At 49.8% G+C, this 24,653-nt stretch overlaps 1 protein-coding gene across 1 annotated transcript; it reads right to left on the bottom strand.

The window, feature by feature from the left end:
• Positions 1-2,114: 2,114 nt before the first annotated feature.
• Positions 2,115-23,056, bottom strand: EFHD2 (EF-hand domain family member D2). Its single transcript, XM_036746983.1, has 4 exons — positions 22,504-23,056; positions 7,681-7,828; positions 5,918-6,052; positions 2,115-4,224 (listed from the first exon to the last, which is right to left on the bottom strand). Exons 1-4 carry the CDS (start codon positions 22,827-22,829, stop codon positions 4,090-4,092), a joined length of 744 nt encoding a protein of 247 aa, XP_036602878.1. The 5' UTR covers positions 22,830-23,056; the 3' UTR covers positions 2,115-4,089.
• Positions 23,057-24,653: the final 1,597 nt, after the last annotated feature.

The following is a 24,653-nucleotide window of genomic DNA, read 5'->3' as shown; positions in this document are numbered from 1 at the left end:
CAGAGGAGAGATCTTAAGGTGGAAGTCCCTTGATGTCCCATATTGGCCATAACCTTCCCTGCTTAGGTTGAGGCAGCTAGGTGCAGAGGGTGATGGACACAGGAGTCAGGGAGACCCGTGTTTGAATCCTGCCTCAGTCTCACTGTGTGACCCTGGGCAAGTCACTTCCCCTCTCTTGGCCTGTTTCCTCACCTGTAAAATGGGAGGGATAAGAGCTCCCACCTCTCAGGGTTGTTGTAAACTCCTTGAGGGCAGGGACTGTCTTTTGCTGCTTTTTGTATCCCCAGGGCTTGGCACAGTGCCCGGCACACAGCAGGCCCTTAATAAGTATTACTTGAGATGAACTATGAAGTGCTTTGCTAACTTCAGTGTGCTATGTAAATGCTCGTGATAATTATCAATACAGTGTGGGACCTGGATGGAGGGTGAAGCTACCAGACTAGCCTGGTGCAGCTGCCTGGTTGTGCTTCTATCTCTTTCCACCCGGTGGCAGCAGTGCCCAGTTAAATGCCAGGCTCTTTGCTAGACCCAGACTTCCTCTCCCAGGGCATTTTACAGCGATAGTCAAAGAGCTCAAGGTGGGCCATTCTAACACTAAACTTGTGGAGGCTTAGGGGAGAAGTGCTTTTGGGGGGAGTCAGTTAAGGATCCATGAGCACTGATGAGGAGGGATTGGGTCAGAGAAGAAAGCCAGGCAGGGTCTGGGCTTTGGAAGCCAAGGATACTTAACTCTGTGATGACTTCTCTGGGCAATTTTGTCTGTGGCCTTGCCCAGGTTCCTCTCCCAACCTAGATGCCTCTCTCTGACTCTTTCCTGGCCTGGATCAAGATTAACCCCCTCTGAGTGGCTTTCTGTAATTGCCCCCTAGCCCACTCTACATTTCCTTAGCATTTCTGGTCATCCAGGAAATGAAAATGGTGTGAATCTCTGGCAAGTGATTTTGTCTTTGAGTCTGTTTCCTCATTTTCATAAGGGGGTCAAATTAATTTAGCAGTTCTCAAAGTTCACCTTTGCTGGACTCTCAAACTGGGCAGGGTTTTTTGCTTTGGAAGTTATTTTTAATTTTTCAAAAAAGTTATTTAACATGTAATGGGTTTCTTTTTATTTTTAGATGATTTTTAAAAAATGTTTTAATTTCTAATATGGTAAATACCACTAGATATAACCCACACAAGCAAAAACTCTTTGGTGTCCTAATTTTTTTTTTTAGGGCAATTGGGGTTAAGTGACTTTCACACAGCTAGTACATGTATCAAGTATCTGAGGCCAGATTTGAACTCAGGTCCTCCCAACTCCAGGGCTGGTGCTGTACTCACTGTGCCACCTAGCTGTCCCCTCAATAATTCTTAATAGTGTTGAAGAGGACCATGACATCAGGGAGATGATATGACTTGCAACTGAATTGGATCTGAGTGAGGGAGGTCTGTGCAAGGTCACCAGCCTCACTTTAAGGCCAGCTAGGTGAGGCAGTGGATAGAGTGCTGGGCCTGGAGTCAAGAGGATTCATTTTCCTGAGTTCAAATCTGGCCTCACATACTTCCTAGCTATGTGACCTTGGGCAAGTCACTGAACCGTTTGCCTCAGTTTCCTCATCTGTAAAATGAGCTGGAGAAGGAAATGGAAAACCATTCCAATATATCTGCCAAGAAAACCCCCAAATGGGGTCAACAGAGTCAGACATGGCTAAACCATTGTAATGAGATCCCGAGACCAAAAATTTTGAGAATGGCTGAATTAGATGATCTTTAAGGTTCATGTAGCTCTGACATTCTGTGTTCTCAGAACTCTTCCAGGTCTTCCATTTGATGTTCCAAAGTCCCCAACTGTTCCAACATATTTCCTAAGCTCCCTCTGAGCCCTGATATTCTCATTCTAAAATTTTATGTGTCCTGAAGTCCTAACTACTCTGACATTCTCGTTCTAAGACTTTATGCCCCTGAATCCACACACTATAGACTGGCTACAGGAGGCTAGGTAGGGGGCCCTGACCACTCTTCCCTTTGCCACCCCAACCCTTTTTCCAACACTAATAAATGTCTGTCTCTGGGAACCCCTGGGCCCCTATGCTACAGCACAACCCCCAAGCAGCAAGGACACCACACACATAAAAATATAGAATGGTTTTTATCATATTTTAGTTAAAAAAAATAACTTCCACTGAATGAAGTAGTTTTTTTTTTTAAAGGGGGAAAAACAAAACCAAAAGCAAAAAAAAATTATTTTATAGTCCTCTGTACAAAGACATCCAGTAAGGAAACACCACCAGGGACCCCTGGCTCCTGCTTCATTAGTATCTCTGATTTCTGCAGATTATTTATACCAAAATAAAACCTCTGAAAGTTCAACAGTGAGCTTTGTATGATCTTCTGAGAGTTACTAAAATAAAGGGTATTGAGTCTAGAAAGTAGTGACATCATCACGAGAGACACAGAGAGGTTGCATAATTTCAGTGGCGTAGTAGTGGGCTGGTTTGTCTGTTTCGGCTGGGCGACTGACGACCGGTCACAGCATTTAAGAAATCACATTGACAGAAAACACAACATCTCAGGAAGCAAGGCCACCACTGGCTGTCGCTCAGGCCATGAGGTTTGGGGGTAATCAGAGAGGAGCCAGGCCAGGGCTTCTCATGCTTCCCTAGCCTGGTGTACACAATGAGACTTATCTTGATCACCAAAATCAACCTGGTGAGACAGTGAATAATGTCCAGTCGGACAATGCACCACACCTTTGTGTGAATGGACGGACAGACAAATGAATGGGTGGGGGTCTGAACTGTGAAAGGAGAAAGGGCAGAACCCAGGGGCTGAAGCAGACCCTTTGGCTCATCAATGTCACAGTGCATGCAAATACACCTAAAAGCACTTTTTTGGATGCTGCCTGGAGAATTGTGATATTTCTATTTATTCTCTCCCTCATTTGGGGACTGGTCCATTACTCCTGATCTCAATCCCCTCCCCCACCGCCCCATTTCCCTCACCCCAGCCCATAACTTCCCCTGATATTTTTATTAAGCCTTCCAGAATTCTTGTGCCCCACTGAGACCCTTGGGAGCTGGGTGTTTCTGCCCCACTGTGCCCACCTGTGCCCTCAGACATCCCATAAGATGGCTTCCTGGCAGAAAGTGGACCCAATGAGGTAGACTGGTACAGCTGCTCCCCTGTCTTCCTCAATCCAGGCTGGATCCAAGGAGTTAGATCTCAGGGCCTGGGATGCTGGGTGTCTATAACTTCAGATATTCTCACCATGGTTTGAACCATCATCATGGGGCTTCAAGGCTGTTTTTGCCAGATCTGGGGGCAAAGAATGGAGCCTTTGCAAGAAATCTTGGGGAGACCTTGGGCAAGCTATAGCTTTCCCTGGGCCTCAGTTTTCCCATCTGTAAAATGGGGGGAGGGCTGACTAGATGCCTTTTGAAGTCCCTTCCAGCTCTAGAGCACTGATCTTATGTTCCATCTATCTAGACTGCGTCTCTCTGCTCTGACCTCTTGGTGAGTGATTGCTAAATCTTTTCCCCCTTTCTTACATTATAAGAGATGGTAACTGGCTCCACAGCAGGGGGCTGATGACCTTTTTGAACCCTGAGGGTCCTGTGTGGGGCTGGCAGAGTTGGCAGGGGTTGGAGGAGGAAGAACAAGATGAGGGCAGAGAAGGAAGATGAGGGTGGGGGGGAAGAGAGAAAGGGAAGAAGGTCTGTGCCCACACCTGGTCTAGAAGGGTGTGTTCTTAGGGGACTGTTTGATGGCTGGTGAAGCCCATGCACTGGGAGCTGCAGGGGAGTCCCAAGGGCCTAGGAGACAGGAAGACAGGACTAGCATCCGAAGGGGGTTTCCTGGAGTGGGCAGAGCTCAGAGGTGAGGATGCTGGTGGTAATGGCTATATCTGTTAGGGGAGCATGGGAAGAGCTAACAGGCAGGACTTGGGAGGTTGGATTGGGGCCCAGGTGGGCTCATCATTCACAGGCAACAGCTCTTAGAATTGGTCCATTCAACCATGAGCTACTTGGCCTATCCTTGAGAGCGTTCCTTGGAGCCTCCAGTGGGGCCGGGGCATGGAGGGGGAGGCCAGGCCCCACCTTGCCCCTTCCCTGCTCACTGCTTGAAGGCTGACTGGAGTTCCTTGAAGGCAGCTTTTCTCTGTTTCTGCTCCTCAGCCTGTCTTTTCCGTTCCTCCTGCTCCGCCTTGATCTCCTCCTCGAACTTGCTGGAGACATTGATTGCTTGGACCTAGAAGTGAACCAGGTGGCAAGGGAGTGAGGGTTTGGCCCACCAGGGAAAAAGGAGGGGAAGGCTTTTGGGGACTGCCCTGCAGCCTTCCCACCCTCCAAATACCCCTTCCTCTTTGCTCTTTTTATCCCTGTCCTCCTTCCTGTTTTCCAGTTCCTCTTATGGGGTTGTATTAGAATATAATTCTGAAGGCACAGACTGTCTTGTTTGTTTGTATATTTCCCCAGCATTTAGCACAGTCCTAATACATAATAAGTACTATTCATCTATGTCTTTATCTGTCTAACCTGCCTCTCTCTCTCTCTCCCTCCATCTATCCATTCATCCTTTTATCTACCTAGTTCATCCATCCACCCATCCAACCATCCACCCACCCACCCATCCATGCGTCCATCTACCCATCTAGTTTAACCATCTATCCATCTATCTATCTATCTTATCCATTCATCTATGTACCTATCTATCTATCCTTCTATCAATCTATCTATTCATGTTTCCTTCTTTTAACTATTTCTTATTAATTTCTTGTTTCCCCCATTCGATTGTAAGCTCCTTGAGGGCAAGGTCTGTCTTTTGCCTTTCCTTGTATCCTCAGTGCTTAATACAGTGCCTGGCACATAGTAGGTGCTTACTGACTTACACTGCCCAAGTCACAGAGCTCTGTGCTTTATAAACCTTATATAGATGCCTTCTGAGCATATGGTGGCAAGCATCAGTCAAGTTTGCTCTTACCTCTCTCCCATCAACGCTCTGGAAGGCTTCAAACCTGATCCTCATGAATGAGAGTAGGGGCGATGCCTGCTTTTTTCTGCCTGGTACTGTTACTCTGCCTCCCATGGGGTTTCAAGCCCCCCAAGGCTCAGCCCAGATTTCTCCAAATGTAGCATTGGGCCATTCAAGACAACAAAGCTTAGACCTTCTCGCCTACGTCCCCCCGTAGGTGTCTGAAGTGTGAGAATAGGGTTTTGAAGAGTCCCTTATAGGTTCCTAACTTCTACAATTCTTGAAAGTCTGTACTTTTCTCATCACAGCCCTGGAAGATAGGTAATGAAGTACTACTATCATACCCACTTACAAATGGGGAAACCTGAGGCTTCATGAAATGACTCCACTAGGGTCCCACAGCTCGTAAGCATCACAGCTGGGAATCCAATTCTGGGTTTCTGTCTCGAGAGTCCAGTGCTCTCTCCACCAGATCGTACTGCCTTCTACCATACTTCTTACCCCTGGAAGGGACCCCTCATTTTAGAGGAAGAAACGGAGGCTTTGAAGGAAGATGGTACTTTTTAAAGGTCATAAAACTAGCAAATTGTAGAGCCTTGACTCGGACCCAGGGACCTTAATTCCAAAGAAAGTCCTCTTTCAATTACAATGAGTGGGCTTTATAGAGGGGGGACAGAAGCATGTTTATGTGAGTGTTTGGGGTGAGAGACTCAGCAAGAGGTGAAGGAAGTGGAGAAATTGGGGAAGGGATTCATTTAGTTGTGATGGAAGCCAAGGGAGAATAGAGGGGAGAGATGAGAGAGAGGGTGGATGGCTTGGCATGGTGGGCCTGCCTCACGGCAGAGTCTGGTTCTGATGCCTCAGTGGGGAAGGAGGCAGCAAACTCAGGAGAGAAAATGCCAGAGGCCACAGCTCCATGAAGGAGGCCACTGGGGGCACCAGGCTTTGCAAGCCCTTCTGTTTTCCTTACTTTGGCCTCAAAAAAGTTCTTGGCTCCTTTAACACCTTCTGTCGAGACGTCGATTTCGGAGCGCTGGGCAAGAACGTGAAGTCCACTGTCCTCCTGCAGCTCCCCTGCTGCTGACTTTCGGAAAATCAGGAGGAACTGTGAGGAAAGAAGAAAGCTCAGGCTGGGAGGAAGCCCTGGGTTCTGGGGCTGCAGCCCCCACCCACCAACCCACCCTCTTCAGCTGGAGGATCCTCAAAGAGGAAAAAACCATAATGTCTAAGGTGGGATTTCCTGGAGTCTGGGAAGCTCCTTCAGGGGAGAAAGATGTCTCCCTACACAAGACCCCTGAGGACCCGAGGCCTGGGCCCTGCTCGGCCACTAACTTAGCTATGGGACTCTGAACACATCAGTGCTCCCTAAACCTCAGTTTCTACACTTGCAAAATGAGTTTCCACACTTGTAAAATGGCTCTGACATTCTCTGTCGTAAGGTCTCTCCCAACTCTCATATCCTATGTTCTAAGGCCTCTCCCAGCTCTGACATTTCCTGTTCTAAGAGCCCTCCCAGCTCTGACATCCTGTGTTCTAAGGGCCGTTCCAGCTCTGACAATTCAGTGTTCTAAGGGCCATCCCAGCTCTGACATTCAGTGTTCTAAGGGTTCTCTGAGCTCTGACATTCCCTGTTCTAGGGGACCTTCCAGCTCTCAATTCCATAGATCTCTCTGTTCATATATCTACAGCTAGAAGAGACCCAACCTCCTCATTTTACACAGAACTCTGAGGCTCAGAGAAATTAACTAGTTTAACCTCCACAGGGTCACATAGCTAAGTGTGTGAGGTGGGATTTGAACCCAAGTCTTCTCCACATTTAGCACTGTATTTACTACAGATACTAGGTCACCATTTAGTCTAACCCTATCACTTTGCAGATAAGGAAACCGAGTCCCAGAGAAGTATAGGGATTTGCCCAAGTTCACACTACTAGTAAATGACTGAGGCGAGATTAGAATGCAGATCCTGAGCCTCCCCAGCCATGGCTCTTTCCACTTTCCCATGATGCCTGCCTCATTTATATATGCTATATCTCTACCCTATTTCCGCCCCCCCCCCAACTCAATAAGACGTAAACTCTTTGTTTTTACAGACCTGGCACAAATCCTCCTACAAACAGTAGGCACTTAATAAGTGTTTGTTTAATTTAACTGAAGCAGCTATTCTCATGTATCTGAGTCTTGTCTTCCCAAATAGACTGTAAGAAATATGAGGTCAGGGATGGTGTGTTACATGCCTCTGTATTCTCCCATAGTGCCCAGGGTCGAGCACACAGCAGGTGCTCAGGAAATACTTCAATGAATGAATGAAACATCTAACTGCATATGTCCCGACATTGCATCCTGTATAGACGGAGAATATTACAATTCGATCTAACAGATCATGCAGACCGTGACAAGCTTCCCACCCACTAATAAATTTATAATCTAAGCAAGGAACCTACAACAAGACATTTCTCAAGCTCTATGGAACCTACAGAATCAGCTAAGTTATCAGTCCATTTTATTGGTGAGTAAGCCAAGGGTCAGGTCCCCTCTCCCATAGCTTCATTATGTGACCCTTGCTTCTGGTGAACCCAAGCTAGGCATCATGATGCCAAGAGGGCAGAAGCCCAGGCGCTTCAAGGTGCTCCCTGACTCCTGATTTTGAAAGAGGGCTATCTAGTCTTCCTCAACTCCCATGCCCGGCGCCACCATGGGGGCAATGGCGGGCGAGGCTGCCTGCCCGCCCTACCTCCCGGAAGCTCAGTTTGTTGTCGAGATCTTCATCTACTTCTTTGATCATATTTTTCAGCCCCAGGTGTGTCTGAGGAGCTTCCAGCTTCTCCATCATGAGCTTCAGTTCCATCAGGTCAATGAAGCCATCTCGGCCAGCGTCATACCTGGGGGGTGAGAACAGCAGAGGGGGGGAGTGAGAACAACCCAAACTCCACTGGCTAAGGCTCTTACCAGGTGCTGGTCTATTAATGGCATGATCTCCAGGGATTAGGGAAAACACTGGAGACAGCTATACTCCCCCCGAACTCATCCAAAAAACTACTGAATATCAGAGCTGGGAGGGCCCTTAGAACACAGGATGTCAGAGCTGGGGGGGTTCTTAGAATATAAAATTTCAGAGGGAGAATAGGATGTCACGGCAGGGAGGAATCGTAGAATAGAATAGAACATAGAATAATGGAGCTTGGAGGGACCTTAGAACATGGAATGTCAGACCTAGAAAGTGCCTTAAAAGAACCAAGAGTATCAGAACTGAAAAAGGTCTCAGGACACAGAATTGAGAACACAGAGTGTCAGAGTTGGAAGGAATTTGGAGATCATCAGATCCAATCTCCTCATTTAAAGACAAGTAAACAGAGGTCTGGCACTTGAGAAGTAATTTTCCTGAGGACAACAACTCAGGTCTTCTGATCTCACTCTTCTGATCTGGTCTCACCTTCCATTCCAGTCCACAGCCTCTAAGCTAAGAAGACAGGTGAGCTGACCTTGAAGACAAGAGGGGAGGGGCAGTTTATGAGGAGTAAGGAAAATAATCTTGGAGGCCTGGGGACACACCCAGTCTCTATTTCCTTTCCCAGGATTCCCAGCAATTGCCTCACCTGACCCATTTCCAGTATAATCCCTACACCTGTACAGGGCTCTGCTTTCTAGCCTCTCAAGATGTGTGGTCCCACAAGAAAGATGCTATATCTCTCCTGCAGAATGTGAGCTCCCTGAGGGCAGGGGCTGTTCTGTTTCTGTCTTCGTATCCCTAGTATCCAGCCTGGCACCTGGCACATAGTGGGGATACAATGAAAGGCCTTAGAGGATTGCTGAACTAAAATGATCATCGCCAGTTTGGGGCAGATTAATTCTTGCTTTCTGCAGAAATAATAATTCTTTCTGCAGGCTAACGCCTGCCTCTTCCATTCTGTACCACATCTGCTCTGCAGAAGCTAGTCCCTGCCCCTCTGCTCTGGAACGGAAGGCGTATTTAGGGCACTCTCAGCTGCTTATCTCCCAAAAGGCATTTGGGAAGAAACAGACACTGCTCACAAGAGGCCTCTCTCCCTGCTTTTCCATGACCCTTCCTTGCAGCTGTGCTGGGGTTATGAGCAGGGGCCAACAGGGGTACATCACCCAGGGGGTGGGGATACAGGCATGCTAAGATATACAGAGGCCTCCTGCTTATCAGGCAGGCAAACCCCTCCCAGGCTAGGGCTGGGTCTCTGGCAACAGCTGCTGTTCTGGAAAAGCCTGGGGGCTTCAGCAAGGGGACCCTTCCAGGCCTTCGGAGGGAGATAGGACACTTTGTACGCTTGTTGCTAAAGATAGGATGCCAGCAGTGGGAGAGCCCAACAGCTATTGAGCTAAGGATGCAGAACATCACAGCTGGGAGGGCCCTTAGAACAGAGTGACAGAGTTGGGAGGGCCCTTAGAACAAAGAATGTCAAAGCTGGGAGGGCCTTAGAACACTATGTCAGAGTTGGGAGGGCCCTTAGAACATAGAATGTTAGAGCTGGGAGGGCCCTCAGAACAGGGAATGTCAGAGCTGGGAGGGCCCTTAGGACACCGGATGTCAGGGCTGGGAGGGCCCTTAGAGCACAGATGTCAGAGCTGGGAGGGCTCTTAGAACATTGGATATTAGAGCTGGGAGGGCCCTTAGAGCACAGAATGTCAGAGTTGGGAGGGCCCTTAGAACATAGAATGTTAGAGCTGGGAGGGCTCTTAGAACATTGGATATTAGAACTGGGAGGGCCCTTAGGACACCGGATGTCAGGGCTGGGAGGGCTCTTAGAACATTGGATATTAGAGCTGGGAGGGCCCTTAGAGCACAGAATGTCAGAGTTGGGAGGGCCCTTAGAACATAGAATGTTAGAGCTGGGAGGGCTCTTAGAACATTGGATATTAGAACTGGGAGGGCCCTTAGGACACCGGATGTCAGGGCTGGGAGGGCTCTTAGAACATTGGATATTAGGACTGGGAGGGCCTTAGAACACTATGTCAGAGCTGGGAGCGAACTAGAGCAAAGAATTCTAGGACAAGGAGGGACTGTAGAAATGAGAATATCAGCTTGGCTTCAGAGATCATCTGGTCTTCCTCCCCTGGTGTGTTTTGCTTTCCCTGTTTAAAGACAGGATAAATAGCCAGTGGACTGGGCGGTTTCAGAATTGTCCTTCACCGAGGCAGAGGAATGGCCTGAGAGCTCTTTCAGCCCACTGAACATAGGATTAGAAAGGATGTGGCACATCATCTAGTCTAGTCCCCTCATTTTACAGATGAGGAAACTGAGGCTCCCAGAGGTCACATGATTTGCCCAAGGCTGCTCATCTGTGCCAGTTTCATTCTTACCAGATTGCTTCCCCTGGTAGTTTAGCTATTTCTGGTATTTCTTCTTCTAAACAGAGGCTTCTGGGGAGATCAAGAGGCAGATGAGGAAGAGACCTCAGAACTTCTGGTTTTCTGACCAGCCTAAGTCCTCATACCTTCCAACACCCTTGACCACATCCTCTCTCCAGTCCTCCAGCAGCAGATCTGCTCATAGGGAGACGAGCTCACACTTTGCTTCCTCAGCAGCTCCTATCGCCCCCTCCTTTGTAGGCCTGAGGGCCCCCCTCTTCTGTCTCCTCCCTCTGTCTCTCTCCTCTCCAAATATCTAAGGTCTTGGAGATGTACCCCTGCCTCAGTGACCCCTTCTCCAAGGCCCCTTCAAATGATTGATTTGGGAAGTGAAATCAACTTTACAGAAACCTTGCCTTGCCCTCCCTGCTCTAGGATTACGGCACTTATTGCCAGAAGGGCCTTCATTTTATAAGATGAGGAAAAACATCCAGGGAGTGAGAAGGGACACCCAGATGGCAGGAAGCAGAATCAAGATTCAAACAGAGGCCCTTGTCTCCAAGTCCAGTGTTCTTTCTTGTCCACACGCTTGCTGATGGACAGAAATATCTATATAACCCTGCTCTGTCTGCCAAATAGAGGCACAGTTGGAGAGTTCAAGGGAGTGGCTAATTCACAACAGGTTGGTCCCATGCCCACATTCCTCCCCAACTCTCTCCAAAGAGCTCACCCAGGAAATCACTGAGTGGGAGCAGAAGGCTGGATGTCCAGGAATAAAATCAGCTGCTCCTTGGGTCAGTGCCTTCAGCCTCCATGAACTTCAGACATTCCTCCTCTGCACTATGGTGGGGTTTAGTCTAGATGGTCGTCTTTTAGGGCCCTCCCAGCTCTGACATTCTGTGTCCTAAGGGCCCTCCTAGCCCTGACATTCTGGGTTCTAAAGGCCCTCCCAGATCTGATATTCTCTGTTCTAAGGGCCTTCCCAGCTGTGACATTCCATATTCTAAGGCCCACCCAGCTCTGACATTCTGTGTTCTAAGTGCACTTTAAGTATTAATGGCGGGGGGGGGGGGGGGGGGGAGTGAGAATAAGCATTTATATCATACCTACTATGTGCCACTAAGCATTTCACAACTATTTTTTCTATATTAATGTTCGGCGATTCTGTGACTCCAGGACCACAAGAACTCCATTTCATTAGTGGCTCTGGAGCAGGGCCTGAAGTAGAGGGAATATGGGCCACCTGGATCATTGGAGTCTCTGCATCAGTTCTCCTGCCAGGGCAGGCTGCAGGCAGCTCAAAGTCAATAAACTTCCAATCAATTACTCTGTGGTTGTGCTCTAGGACCCCAAGGGACCAGCCCACAGGGTGAATGGCCTGACAGATGTGATTAGAGAACAGAATATCTTGGAGCAGGCCACAGATGGGCCAGAGATGCCAACAGCAGGGGCTGCCAGCGGAATTGATCTTTTATGTGCCTGAAAACCATGAGATAGGGAGGGAGGCTGGGCCCTGAGGGCCCAGCAGAGCTAAAGGTGGCACAGGTGTTTATGACCAGTCATTGTCAGAAGGACTGGGCTTGTCTTTGGACCCTGTGTTTACAGTTTAGCACTTTGTACTTAGTAGGTACTCAAGAATTGTTTGGAGAAATGCATGGAGCCAGAAGCAGTCAGAGAGCCTCTAGGGAAGGCAGTGAAGAGTGCGTACAGGAGTCTGAGGACCCAGGCTAAGATCCTGGACGTGACCTCTTTCAGTCCTCATTTCACCAGTAAAACAAGGAAGTTCAGTTAGGTCATCTAAGCCCCTTCTGGCTTTCAAATTCGTGCTCTTACCATTTGGGTCATATGGTTTGGACCTTGGTTTGCATCCTGAATCTAACACTAGCTATGTGACTATGTAAATTACAGCGTCAAGCCTCTCATCTGTAAAACGGGGATAATACTATGTAACTCACAGGGTGATTGTAAGGGACAACAGAATATCAGCTCCTTTCCAAAAGCAACTGTTTCATTTTTATCTTTATATGCTCAGTGCCTACAATGCCTGGCCCTGAGTAGGGGCTTAATATCTGTTGAACAAACTGGAAAGGCTGGGTAAAACTGTAAGCACTAGAGTAATGTGAGCTGTAAGTTGTTTACCACCAGAAGAGACTGTCTTTTCTCACCAGCCCCAGGGCAGCTAAGTGGCGCCACAGTGCGCAGAGAGCTGAGTATCCAGTCAGGAAGACTCATCTTCCTGAGTTCAAATCCAGCCTCAGACATTAACTAGCTGTGTGATCCTGGGCAAGTCACTTAACCCCATTTGCCTCAGTTTCCTCATCCAAAAATGACAAACCACTCTAGTATCTCTGCCAAGAAAACCCCAAATGGGGTCACAGAGAGTCAGACACAACTGAAAACAACGGAACAACAAGAACTGGCATGGTGGGGTAAATCACCTTGAGCTAGGGCTGGACTCCCTCTGAGACCTGTGGGGTCTGTGCCTGGGGCAACCTGGAGAAGACTTGGATCTATCACAGGCAGAGGGGGAAAAGAGCAGTGGGTCTGAGCCATGGATACTCCACCCAAAGGTCTGGTCTGTGATTGGTCAGAGGCAGGCCTCTGACCCCTCTCTCTCTGGGCTCCTCAGGCTCTCATTTCCTCTCCCTCAGTTCAAGCCAGTGACTGCTGCTGCATAACCAAGAACTCCCTCCCGGCCCTCTGCATCTTTGCTCCGAAGGGTGACTTCTGCCAGCCCAAACATCAGCAGGGAGCAATTCTGAGGGCGGGGATGCAGCTGGCTTAGGACAAGCCACTTCAAACACTTGGGAGCAGCAGTTCCCAGAACCTCCATGTTCTGGCTCAGACTCTAGGCAATCTTGCACCTTCCCCCAAGGGGGAGGGGAATAGGAGCTGGGATAGCTGGGGTGGGGGCAGATTAAGTAGGGGCGTGGGGGAGAGGAGGGAAGGAGTGGAAATGCAGATGAATAAACCTTCCTAGGGTAGTTGAGGTATTGTATTTGATTAGTTTCAGAGATGGTTTTGTCCCATTCTATGCCCCATCTCTCCAGTGGCCACATGTGGCTCACTAACTTTCTTCATGTGACTGAGAGTGTCAGAGCTGGGAGGGTCCTTAGAACACAGAATGTCAGAGCTGGGAGAGCCCTTAGAACACAGGATGTCAGAGCTAGGAGGGCCCTTAGGCCAGAGAATATCAGAGCTGGGAGGGCCCTTAGAACTCAGGATGTCAGACTAACCTGAGAGGGCCCTTAGAAGACAAAATGTCAGGGCTGGGAGGCCTTAGAAAATAGAATTTTAGGGTTGGAAGGGATCTAGGTCAAACCCTTTCATTTTCAAGATAAGGAAGCAAAAAGGAGTGACTTTCCCAGCACCACATACAGAACCCTCTGGTAGGGGTTTCTCTTTTCTCCTGGCTCTTTCTCCCCATCCCCCTCCTGCTCTAGTGAAGGGCTCGGAGGCTCATTCATTTGCAGAGAGGGGGAAGGCGGAGGGATGGGGCCCTCAGCACTGCCTGTTTGGTGGGCCAATCCATCCCCGGCCCTGCTTGGCAACAGAGCATCCGGGACTAAGGCTCCGCACCTTTATCAACTGCTGAGAGCCTGGAGACCCTGGCATCATGCCTACATTCTTGCCCGCCTCTCTCTGAATAGCTCATCCAGGGAAAGACTCAGCAGCTGCAGAGGCCCGGATGCCCACTGACAAAATCAATCCCTTCCCCCCTGGCCCCTGTTGGAACAGCACACACATCACACATGTATCCTTCCCATTCAGTCTTCCCATTTCCCCGACCCTCCCTCACAGCTCCTGCAAGGCCCAGGGAAAGCTGTGGTCCCATACAAGCTGTATGCACTGAGGTTCCAGGCAGAGGCTTGTGGGGGGGGGGGGGGGAGGGGGAGGGGAGGAGCGGGATGTAGTGGTCAGGGGCCCAGGGCTGCTTGGCTCTGGAATGCTGGCGGCTTTAGCATGGAGATAAGGTTGATTTCCCACCTGCTACAGACATTCTCTCCAATGAGGTTGGGCCCCGGAGAAGTGACTCACTCACATCCCGTGACTTTGAGCCTTCCCCCTCCCTCCACCTGGCCCTAAGGCTCAGGTTCACCACACAGCTAGTAATGCCCTTGCAAAGCTCATGGTTCTTTCATACCACTTCCCAGATGGGGAAAACTGAGGTCCAGACAGCAAATGTTCGGGCCCTGTGGTGGGCTGGCTATGGTCAGGGGTAAAAGTCTGGCCCGTAACATAACACCATAATTAGAAATATAAAATCATAGAATAGTACAATAGCAGAGCTAGAAGGGGCCTTAGAACACAGAATGTCAGAACTTGGAGGGAGTCTTAGAAGATAGAATCGAATTGGAAGGAACACTGGAGATCATGTAATCCAATTCCCTCACTACATAGATGAGGAAATCAGGTTAGAGATGTAAAGTCACTTGTCCAAGGCCACAGAACTAGTTAATGGCAACTGAACCTAAGTTTCCTGGCACCTGGTCTAGAATTCTTTCCATCATTCATTCAATAAGAATTTATTAAGGTCCTGCTATGTTCCAAGCACAGTGATGGGTGCTGTGTTCACTGCATCACCTAGCTGTCCCAGTGCAATAGATATAAAAGCAAAAAAGAAACAGCCCCTGGCTTTAGAGACTGCCATTTGGGGGCAGGACTCCTCAGCAGGGAGCAGTATCTATTTCTGCCCCACCCCCACCCCCACCCCCATAGCAGGACTCATTCGGGGATTGCCCAATCACTCACCACTTCCTCAGACTTAGCTACCTTGGAAGAATTTTGACATCAGATCTGTCCCGGAATTGGTCAGGGCAAGGGGTGGGGGTGGGGGAAAGTTTTTATAACTTCCTGGGTACACACTGGTGAGTCACAGAATCAGTCTCAGGGCTCAAAGGGACCTCAGGGCATACTTATTCCAACCTCTACCAGGACAATAATCCCCTCTACAAGTGCACTTGCTTTGGAATCATTAGACCTGGGTTCAAATTCTGTCACAGATACTCATTAGCTGTGTGACCTGGTACAGGTCACTTAACCTCTGCCTCAGTTTCCTGTAAAATGAGGGGGGGTGGGTCCCTTCATAGCTCTAGAGGTATGAGGCCAATGATACCTGAAATGAGTTCATTCTCCCTTTGCCTGAACACCTCCAAAGAGAGGGAAACCAACCACCTTCGGAAGCAGTTCATTCACTTTGGATAGCCCTTATTATCTGGAAGTTTCTGAAGTTCATTTTTTCCTTATGTTAAACTGAAATTTCTTCTCTGCATCCTTGTCTCATCCTTTCTCTTACCCCTCAGTACTCCTAATTCTACCCTTTGGGGCCAAGAAGAAAAAGTCTAATTCCTCCTCCACTAGATGGTCCATCAAATATTTGAAGAGGCCTCTCAGGTCCTTCTCCAAGTATTGTTTTCTTTTCCAGGCTCAATATCCTCAATTCCTTCACCTGATGCATCTAGGACAGAACCTCTAGGCCCCTCCATCCTGCTCACCTTTCTCTGGATGTGCTCCAGGTTATCGATGTCCCTACTACAATGTGGTATCCACAACCGAACATGAACAGTACAGGGTCTGAGAAAGGAAGAAGAGAGCGGACTTCTCACCCTCTGTGTTTCGTACACTTTGTCTCCCTATTGGTGGAGCCTGATTATTAGTGGTGATTCAGCTGAGCACAAGAGGAATCGGTGGCCCAGGCAGGGATGTCAGGAAAGAAGCCAAGTTCAGGGTTAGGGTCAGGGCCAGGGCCAATGGGAGGGTTCTTGGATTTAGCTCTGGCTTAGCCCTCTCAGTGACATATGTGGATGTATTTGGTGAGAGGAGAACAATATCTCTCTTTAGCCGTCCCTTCAATTTTCTCCTCCCAGCTTGTTCTCCCTTCTTCTGTGGCTACCTCACTGGTCACAAGGATAGGTGGGGGCTTAGACAAAGTATGCCCAGGGTGGCCATAGGCATGAGCTAAGGACTGGGGGTAAGGTTACCTGAAGCCTTTTAAAATATGTTCGAGAGTGGACGGCTAGGTGGCACAGTGGATAGAGCACCAGCTCTGGAGTCAGGAGGACCTGAGTTCAAATATGGCCTCAGACACTTACTTGCTGTGTGACCCTGGGCAAGTCACTTAACCCTGATTGCCTCCAAAAAAAAAAGAGTATGTGTGTGAGGATGATTTCTGAGCCCTCCATCACTGTGAGGGAAGCAATAAGAAGGAATAAGAAGGTGAGCTCTATATACTGCTCTATACAGGGTCTTACACAGACCCTAAAATAAAAGCCAATAAGCAGAAAAATGGCCTTGGGGTTGAATACCACTTTCCATGCCTTCCAGATCCCACATGTGATGAGGGGCAAAGTTTCTTACCTTCTCTCTCAGTCTTGGTTTCTACATCACTCCCTGGATGCAGAGCTAGAGCTGGAAGGGGCCTCAGGAGGCATCTAGACCAACCCCCTCCATTTTATAGATAAGGTTAAAAGAAGTTAAATGACTTATCTAGAATCACAAGGCTAGGAAGTGTCTAAAGCTGAATTTGAACTCACGTCTTCCTGACTCCAGGCCCAGCACCCTCTAGCTGCCAACTTCGAGGGTTAAGTGTCAGGGCTAGGTCCAAGGGTACAGTCCCAGGGGGCTCAGGCATACCTGGTTATGCCTGGATGTTGAGGAACCATCTGTGCTCTCATTTGAGGAGCCCCCTGTACATCGAGGGGACCAGCCTGTGCTGAGCAAGCAAATGGCCACAGGCCTCGTCTTTCTTGAGCTGGGGCAGGCCCCCAAGAAACCATTTCCTCTGCTCCTGCTGCAGGAGAGCTGTGCCTTTAGAAATTCAGGCCTAGACTTGCTGGACCCTGCCCTGTAAGGCCTTGGGACTAGCCGAGGGGGAGGGGAGAGAGGCTTGTTTTTACTATGGGATCTAAGAGCAATCATTCCTAATATTGGGCCTCAGTTTCCTCAGTTCTAAAATGAGATTGGACTAGATGGTCTCTAGGGTGTTCCCTGGCTTGGATTATATCATTAACGTCAGTGCAGTTCTTATAGTCTGTGTTCTAAGGTCTCTTACAGCTCTGGAGCTGTCTGTGCCAAGCTCCTTTCTGGCTTTGACATTTTACATGTTGAGGTTCTTCCAGCTCTAGCCTTTTGTATTCTAAGGGACTTCCCAACTCTGACAATCTGTGCTCTAAGGCCCTCCCAACTCTGACATTCTGTGTTCTAGGGGCTCTCCCAGCTCCGACATCCTGTGTTCTAAGGCTCCTCCCAGCTCTGACATTGTGTGTTCTAAGGGCCCCTCCCAACTCTGACATTCTGTGTTCTAGGGGCTCTCCCAGCTCTGACATCCTATGTTCTAAGGGCCCTCCCAGCTCTGACATTCTGTGTTCTAGGGGCTCTCCCAGCTCTGACATCCTGTGTTCTAAGGCTCCTCCCAGCTCTGACATTGTGTGTTCTAAGGGCCCCTCCCAGCTCTGACATTCTATGGTCTAAAGTTCTTCCAGTTCTGGCCTCCCATGCTGCTATTCATTATATAATAATAATGGAAAAAAGAACCAGATCACAAGAAATAAGCAGGAGGGAAATGAGGAAAGTACAAACTAGAGCCGGAACCACAAGTGTCCCCAGGCCCAGCAGGGAAGGCTGAAGTCAAACCAAAATGGACAAGGCAGAGGCAGAGTTCAAAAGGAATGAATGCAATAAAGTCAGGAGAAAATCTCCCCCACTCACTGGAGATGAGTAAGGACTTTCCCTTTCTTAGAGCCCACCTGGGATAGCCACACACACACCCCTTCCACAGACATTCCAGCAGGATTGAATTCATTTTCTACTCCACACAAAGGTTCTCTGGCTTTTGTGCTATGCCACAGACGGCATTTGTGGAGGTGATGGGAGACGTCTGGTGAGCAGCCATCCGCCATCAGAGGGGTTGGTGCTGAACTACTGTGGCCTTAGGAACTCTGATCCTTCCTCTCCCCTCCTGATGATTCTCTCCCAAAGAAGTTCTGCCATTAACCTTCTACATAACTCCCGGGAGTATTGCTGTCCTTAATCCCCAGGGGCTGGTTGGGGGCCCATGCAGCTCTGACCGCTCTGATGAAGAGAGGGATATGTGCAGGGAAAGCCCATTATGTTCCACTGCTTCCCCAAGGAAGACCTTTTTTGGGTGGAGAGAAAAGAAGAAGGCACCTGGGAAAATATGGAGAAGGCTGAAGACTAGAAGATGCTGGGCAGAAGGGGAAGAACGGGGGAAGGAGGAGCATGGTATAGTGGGATGAGGCCATCCCATGGGGACCTGGTTGGGTTCAAACCCAACTCAGATATTTACACTGGCTAGCTGGATGACCCTGGGCAAGCCACTTAATTTTCTGAGCCTCAGTTTCCTCAGGAACACAGGGGAACGTTGGGGAAAACCAGCTGTAAACCCCCAAAGTAGCACTATACAATTAGGAATGATCCATAATGAGAGGTCGTATGGGGCTGAAGAAGCTGCCTGAAAGGAGCAGTTACAAATCAGCTGGTCCTCTACTGAATGCTGACAGGGACCTCAAGAGCTTGTGAAAGGAAAGAAGGCTTGGCTAGAGGAAAAGAGAATGTACAGAGGGGACCAATTGGCTGCCAAAGGCTGGGGGACAGGTGTAGGGTTGGGTTGAGATAGGGCAAGGTAAGGAACTGGGACATTGGCCTCTGATTCAATGTCCAGGGACAGAATTAAGACACCTGCTTTGTTGGTCTCATTTTACACCACTCAGAGCCCTACCTGAATGGGTTGAGGGAACCCAGACACCCCAGGGGAGAGGTGGTCGAGCCTCCAGCTTCCACCTTCTTCCTTCTCCTAGACCAAGCTCATTTCTCTTATGACAGGAGATTATAAGGGAAAATGTGGATAATTTGTAAAAAGGATAGGGAGATGGAGGAAAGTGATTTTGGGGTGAAACAGAGGGGCCAAGAGGTTTCCAAAAGCTCTTTCCATCACATTATGGTCTTGTGAAATTGATCACCTCAGAAGAAATCATGTGACAGCCAGCAGGTAAGGCTGTCTGGCATGGCCCAGAGGAGGAGGAAAATTTTCCAAAGGTTCTCGACTTGTCTACCCTGAACTCACATGGCAGATCTGCCTGGGGAAATGCCCCTATGGATCAGAGGAGATAGAGCCAAGAGCTCCTTAGAAAAGATAATGTCTGAGCTAGGAGAGAAAGGGGCTACATATAGAACAGAGACTGTCAGAACTGGAAGGGAGCTCAGTTTAACTTCCTTATTGAAAAGATGGGTCCAAGCCTCAGTGGGTGGTAGACTTAGTTTTCCTACCTCTAAAACTTGTTCTCATCCCATCAAATTAGGGAGCTAAGGGTGTGGTGCAGGTTGAGGGGGCTGGAGGAAATCTCCATCCTGGGTGGGGTCAGTGGGAGGACTTGGAGGGTATTTGGGCTGGGACTCAAGAGCTCACTGGGCCCCTTGGCACAGCAGCCTGGGCCTCAGTATCAGAGGCAGAATGGGGTTTTGTCTTCAGCAGGAGCTGGTTGGTTGCTGCTCAACAGCCTGGGGACGGCTGGTCTGGGCTGGCACAGTGGTGCCTTGTTCCCTTGAACACTAAACCTGCTTGAGCCAGAGCCCAAGATGAGCCTCTGGCTGATTCCCTAGAAGGCTCCAGCTCCAATCATCTCCTCCCCCAACTGGGGAGCCTGCAGGGCCTGTCAATTCCACCCAGCTGGGGGCTGGGGAGGTTTTCATTCTATAGAAATTATGTCCTGTAGATGGGAGTTTTCTAGATGGGGATATAAAGGTCAGCACTTTCCTGGGGGGTCCTTCAGGACCAGAACAGGAAGGGAAGGACAGAAAGGAAGGAACTTTGGAAAGATTTAGGGCAGGGCTGTGTGGCATTAGTTGTAGGACATGAAATGGGGCAAATCATCTGTGAAGCTGTAAGGGATCATGGGAACCTAGGATTTAGAGTGGAAAGAGAACCTTGGAGTTCATATAGACTCCCCTCATCTTACAGAGAAGGCTGAAATCCAGAGGCCTGTCCAAGGTCAATGCAGGCAATGCCATATGACTCAGGTCCTCTGACAACTCTAAACCCAGCGTGCTTTTAAGGGACATGGAATCAGACAACCAAAGGTCTGTAGATTCCTGGAAAATGTTTCCTGAGCTCTCAGGGCAATCAAATGCTGGAGGAGGACCTGAGAGAAGGGGTGGTCATGGATCCTATACATTCTAATAGAAGTCTGGGCAGAAAAAGTTTGGGAATCATTGCTCTGATGGGCACAGTGGATAGAGTGCTAGACCTGGAGTCAGAAAGACATGTTTTCTCAAGTTCAAATCTGGCCTCATTCTTATTAGCTGTATGACCTTGGGCAAGTCACTTTACCTTATTTGCCTCAGTTTCCTCATTTGTAAAATGAGCTGAAGAAGGAAATGGCAAACCACTCCAATATCTTTGCCAAGAAAACCCCAAATGGGGTCACAAAGAGTCAGACACAACTAAAAACCTCTGACCAGTCCCATCCCTGCCTCCTAACCCCAAAATTCACCCAGTGGAAAACATACACACTCATCTTTCCTGCAGGCATGGAACCTTAAGGGTAGGGAAAGCTGGGCTCAGACACTTTAAACATATCCAGTAGCTCCTGAAGGTCATCTAGGTCTTAGTTGGTCTTGAAACTGTCTTCTGAGACTTGGGGGAGAAGATGTGGAAACCTATCATAGAGAGATTTCTAAGACTGGAATAAGATCAAACTCTTTTCTTCTAGTCAGGGGCTGAATCTAGGTTCAAAGCTATTAAAATGAAAAGGACCATGGGATCACAGGATTAAGAGCTGGAAGGAGGCCTTAGCAATCATCTGGTTCAGACCTTCTCATTTTACAATCTCCCACCAGAAGGCCAATGACTTGCCCAAGGTCACAAAGCTAGTTAATCAAAGGTGGAGCTGGGATTTGAATGCACGTCTCTGACTTTGGACCCTGTACTGTCCCCAATTTTACTGAGGAGGAAAAAGAGGCCCAGAGAGAGTACAGTTAAGTTGCCCAAGGTTAACCTTGGGCTCTGAGGCTGCAGGTTCCCCATCCCTGCACTAGGCACTGGAAGAGCCAGGATTCTGAGGTCTGACCTCAATCCAGGCAGAGCAAGGTCTCGGGTGCTCCTACTATACCACAAGGCCCCATCATGGAGTCAAAGTTTCAGTATCAGGAGAGAAAAGCAGAAGGGACTGAAGTTACAAAATTGGGCACCGGGGGTGGGAGAGCTAGGGGTTAGAGCATTCGCAGAAACAGAACAGAATCTAGTCCTGCTGTTGCTGAGTCTAGATTTCTGACCGGGCTGGCTGCTAACTGACAGAGACAAAGTCTTGGTGCTACCCCCATCCCGCTCCTGGCACAGAGACAGTGCCAACCTCACTGCAGCACCTCCTTGAGCTGAACAAACTCAGAGCCTAGATTGCCTCGATTCTTTCGGGTGGCCCAAATCCCTCTCTATCTCCCCTCCCCATCTGAGATGTCTCCCCCCACCCCAAGATTTCTGGGCCACAGTTCAACCATCAGGGTCATTCCATCATTTGGAGCCAATGTTCCTGGAAGCCATTTGCCCTTCTCATCCCCAGGGCCCATGGGGCCAGCCTCCAGCCAGGACCTCCTCGGCAGGCTTTCTTATTCCCTGGGAACTTTCTTTGGCTTTAGCCTGTTTTTCTAGAAGCCTCAATAGCCAAGGCCTGAATAAGGTATAGGGGAGAAGAGGACAAAGCTAGCTAAGGAGATGAGATAGAGCCAGGGCAAGAGATTTGGGCCTGAAGGGGCCTCAGCCTTTACTATCCCAAGGGAGAGGGGTCTTTGATGTTTTCCCTAGCTAAAAAGCAAGGAGTAGGGGTTGGGGATAGGATTGAAGAATGAAATCCTAGAGAGGGTTCAGACTGGAGAATGGGGCCGTTTCACTCCAGGGCCCAGAAGGAAGGTTTCTAAGTTTTAGGACGACAGGGACAGATGTTCTTGGAAGGGGTGTGGGGGGGTGCATATAGAATGGACACAGAACTACAGAGTTTAAAGGCACAGTGGGGGGGGGGGGATGAGAAAGAAATTGAGGACCTTGAGCAAGTCTGGGTCTCAGTTTCTCTATCTGTAAAACAGAAGGCCTGGACTAGATGACCCTAAGGGCGGTTCAGGTTTTGAATCCCATGATCCTAAGAAGGCCTGGGGGATGAGAGGGAGGAGGCACCTGACTCCAGTGCGTGAGTTTAGGGGTAGAGGGGTAGTGAAGCTCAAGGGACACACTCACTGCTTAAACATCTTCTCCATGTCCTTGATCTGCTTCCTGGAGAACTCCTTGAACTCGGTGTAGGGGTTGAAGACCCTCCGGCTGGGGGACATGGGCTCGCCGATGCCCTGGTTGAGGTCTGCGCGCCGCTGGAGCTTGGCGCTGAGCTCGCAGTCCGCGCTGGCCAGCGGATCCCCGGGCTCGTCGGGCGCCCCGGGCCCTGCCCCGGCTGCGGCCCCATTGAGCCCGGGCTGCGGCAGCAGCCCTTGCTCGTGATCAGAGCCCTCGCCGCTGTCCTGGATCTGCAGCCGCCTGTTCAGCTTGGTGGCCAGTTCGTCGGTGGCCATTGTGGCCGGGGGTCTGGCGCGCCGCGCTACGCTGCTGGGCTGGGCACTGCTGGGCTGCGAGGCGACTGCTGCGCCGGGCACGGCTGCGAGGGCGGCTGCTTGCGCGGCGCGGAGCTGCTCTCTCTGCTGCGCTGCTGAACTGGCCGCCCCGCCACTGCCTCGGCCACTGGCTCGCTAGCTCTCCCGCTTGTTCACTCCGGCTCCCGCTCTGCTCCCTAGCCTCTTCCTCTTCCTGACACTCCCCGGCGCCAAGCACCGCCTCTTAAGGTGGGACTTGGGGCTGCGCAGCGAGCCGGCGCCCCCCGCCCCATTCCTCCCTCTTCCCCGCCCCACCGAGGTGGCAGCTCGGGAGGGACGCCAGGAGGGATGCTTTATTTATTTAAATAGCTATCATTTATTTATTCCGTGGCTGGGCTGAGGTTTCGAGGGCGGTGACCTCCCTGCCAGGGTTTTGGGAAGATGTCTCGGGAGCAAGGTTTTGGGTTCCAAACCTCCCTTCCCCAATCCCTCCCACCCCTCCACCCAGGCAAATTGGAGACACTATCCAGGCTGAGTCTGCTAAACTGGACAGGTCGGACTTGGGGTAGTGAGAGCAATGGGAGAGAGGGGTAATATTCCCTCTCCGCAGTCCCCATCCTAGTTCTCCCGAGCAGCTTCCCAGGAGGTAATAAAGGGAAGGGGTTCAGGATCAAGGGCTTGGACCTGAATTATCTTCCCCTTACTCCTTCCCTCCTTCCCCGGGATCCCCTGCAGTGAAGTCATCATCCTGTGTTTGTGACATTGGGCCGTTGCCATGGAGACGACTTGATGTCAACTGGTCAGGCGGTTCTCACTGCAGGATCCGGGAAGGGGGTGGGGCGGGGAGCGGGAGGCGGGAGAGGTAGTGGAAGAGATGGACCCAGAGAGGCAGGAACCCGGGCTCAGACACAGCGGGAGCTTCTGGCTTCTCCCAAGAGAGTCAAGATGGAAGAACAGCTGGGAGGGGTGGGCTGGGTGGGCTGGAGGCAGAAATTGGCATCCTCTCCAAAATGAAACATAACAGTATGGGGGTGAAAGGTGGTGGGAATGTGGAAGCAACCAGTTCTGTCCCAAGGCCCGCAGCCAACAGATGGATGGCTTAGGAAGCTTAATTGCTTGCTGGGTGGGGGTAGTGGGTGGTGGGAGGGGTGCAGTGGGGGTGGGTTGGGGGTGGGGGTTGGCCGAGCATTTAGTGAGGGAACTCCTGTTTTCCCTTTCAGCCCCCCTGGTTTAGGTAAAGAGGTGTTGTACAGTGAGTACACTGGCCAGAACTTGGAAGGGACCTCAGAGGCTACGTAGTCCAATCAAAGCCTGAAGAAGAACTCCCTCTCAAGGCTTGCTGACCTCGAGTCCGGCCTTTGCCTGAAGACCTCAATGAGGAGGAATTCAGTAACTCCCAAGACAGCCCATTTGTTACATAGAGCTTAAATCTGCAACCCACCCATCACTCCCAGCATTGCCTTCTGGGGCCCAGAAGAACAAATCTTCAAATCCTTGAAGACAGATGCTGGGTTACTTTTGCATTTTGCGTGTTATATCTTTCGTGGAGAACAGGGTGAAGAATGTTCTGGTGGGGCAGATGGTGTTATAACAACTGATGCAGGCACACACCCATTATTTTGTCTCCAAAGCATCCTGTTATTTGCCAAATTGAATCCAGGCTTCTAAAATTCATGACCCTAAAAATGAGAGTGATTTTCCCCATATTGTTAGGGACAGTTGTTGCTGGAACTGGGATTCGGTTCCCTAGCCATGTGATTCTTAAGTTAGCTTCCTCAGAAGGGAGCCAGCCCTGGCAAGCTCCAA

Source organism: Trichosurus vulpecula, chromosome 2 (assembly GCF_011100635.1).
Source record: "Trichosurus vulpecula isolate mTriVul1 chromosome 2, mTriVul1.pri, whole genome shotgun sequence".
Lineage (NCBI taxonomy): Eukaryota > Metazoa > Chordata > Mammalia > Diprotodontia > Phalangeridae > Trichosurus > Trichosurus vulpecula.
The sequence above is the reverse complement of the archived record's forward strand: the minus strand, read 5'-3'. Positions and strand labels throughout refer to the sequence as shown.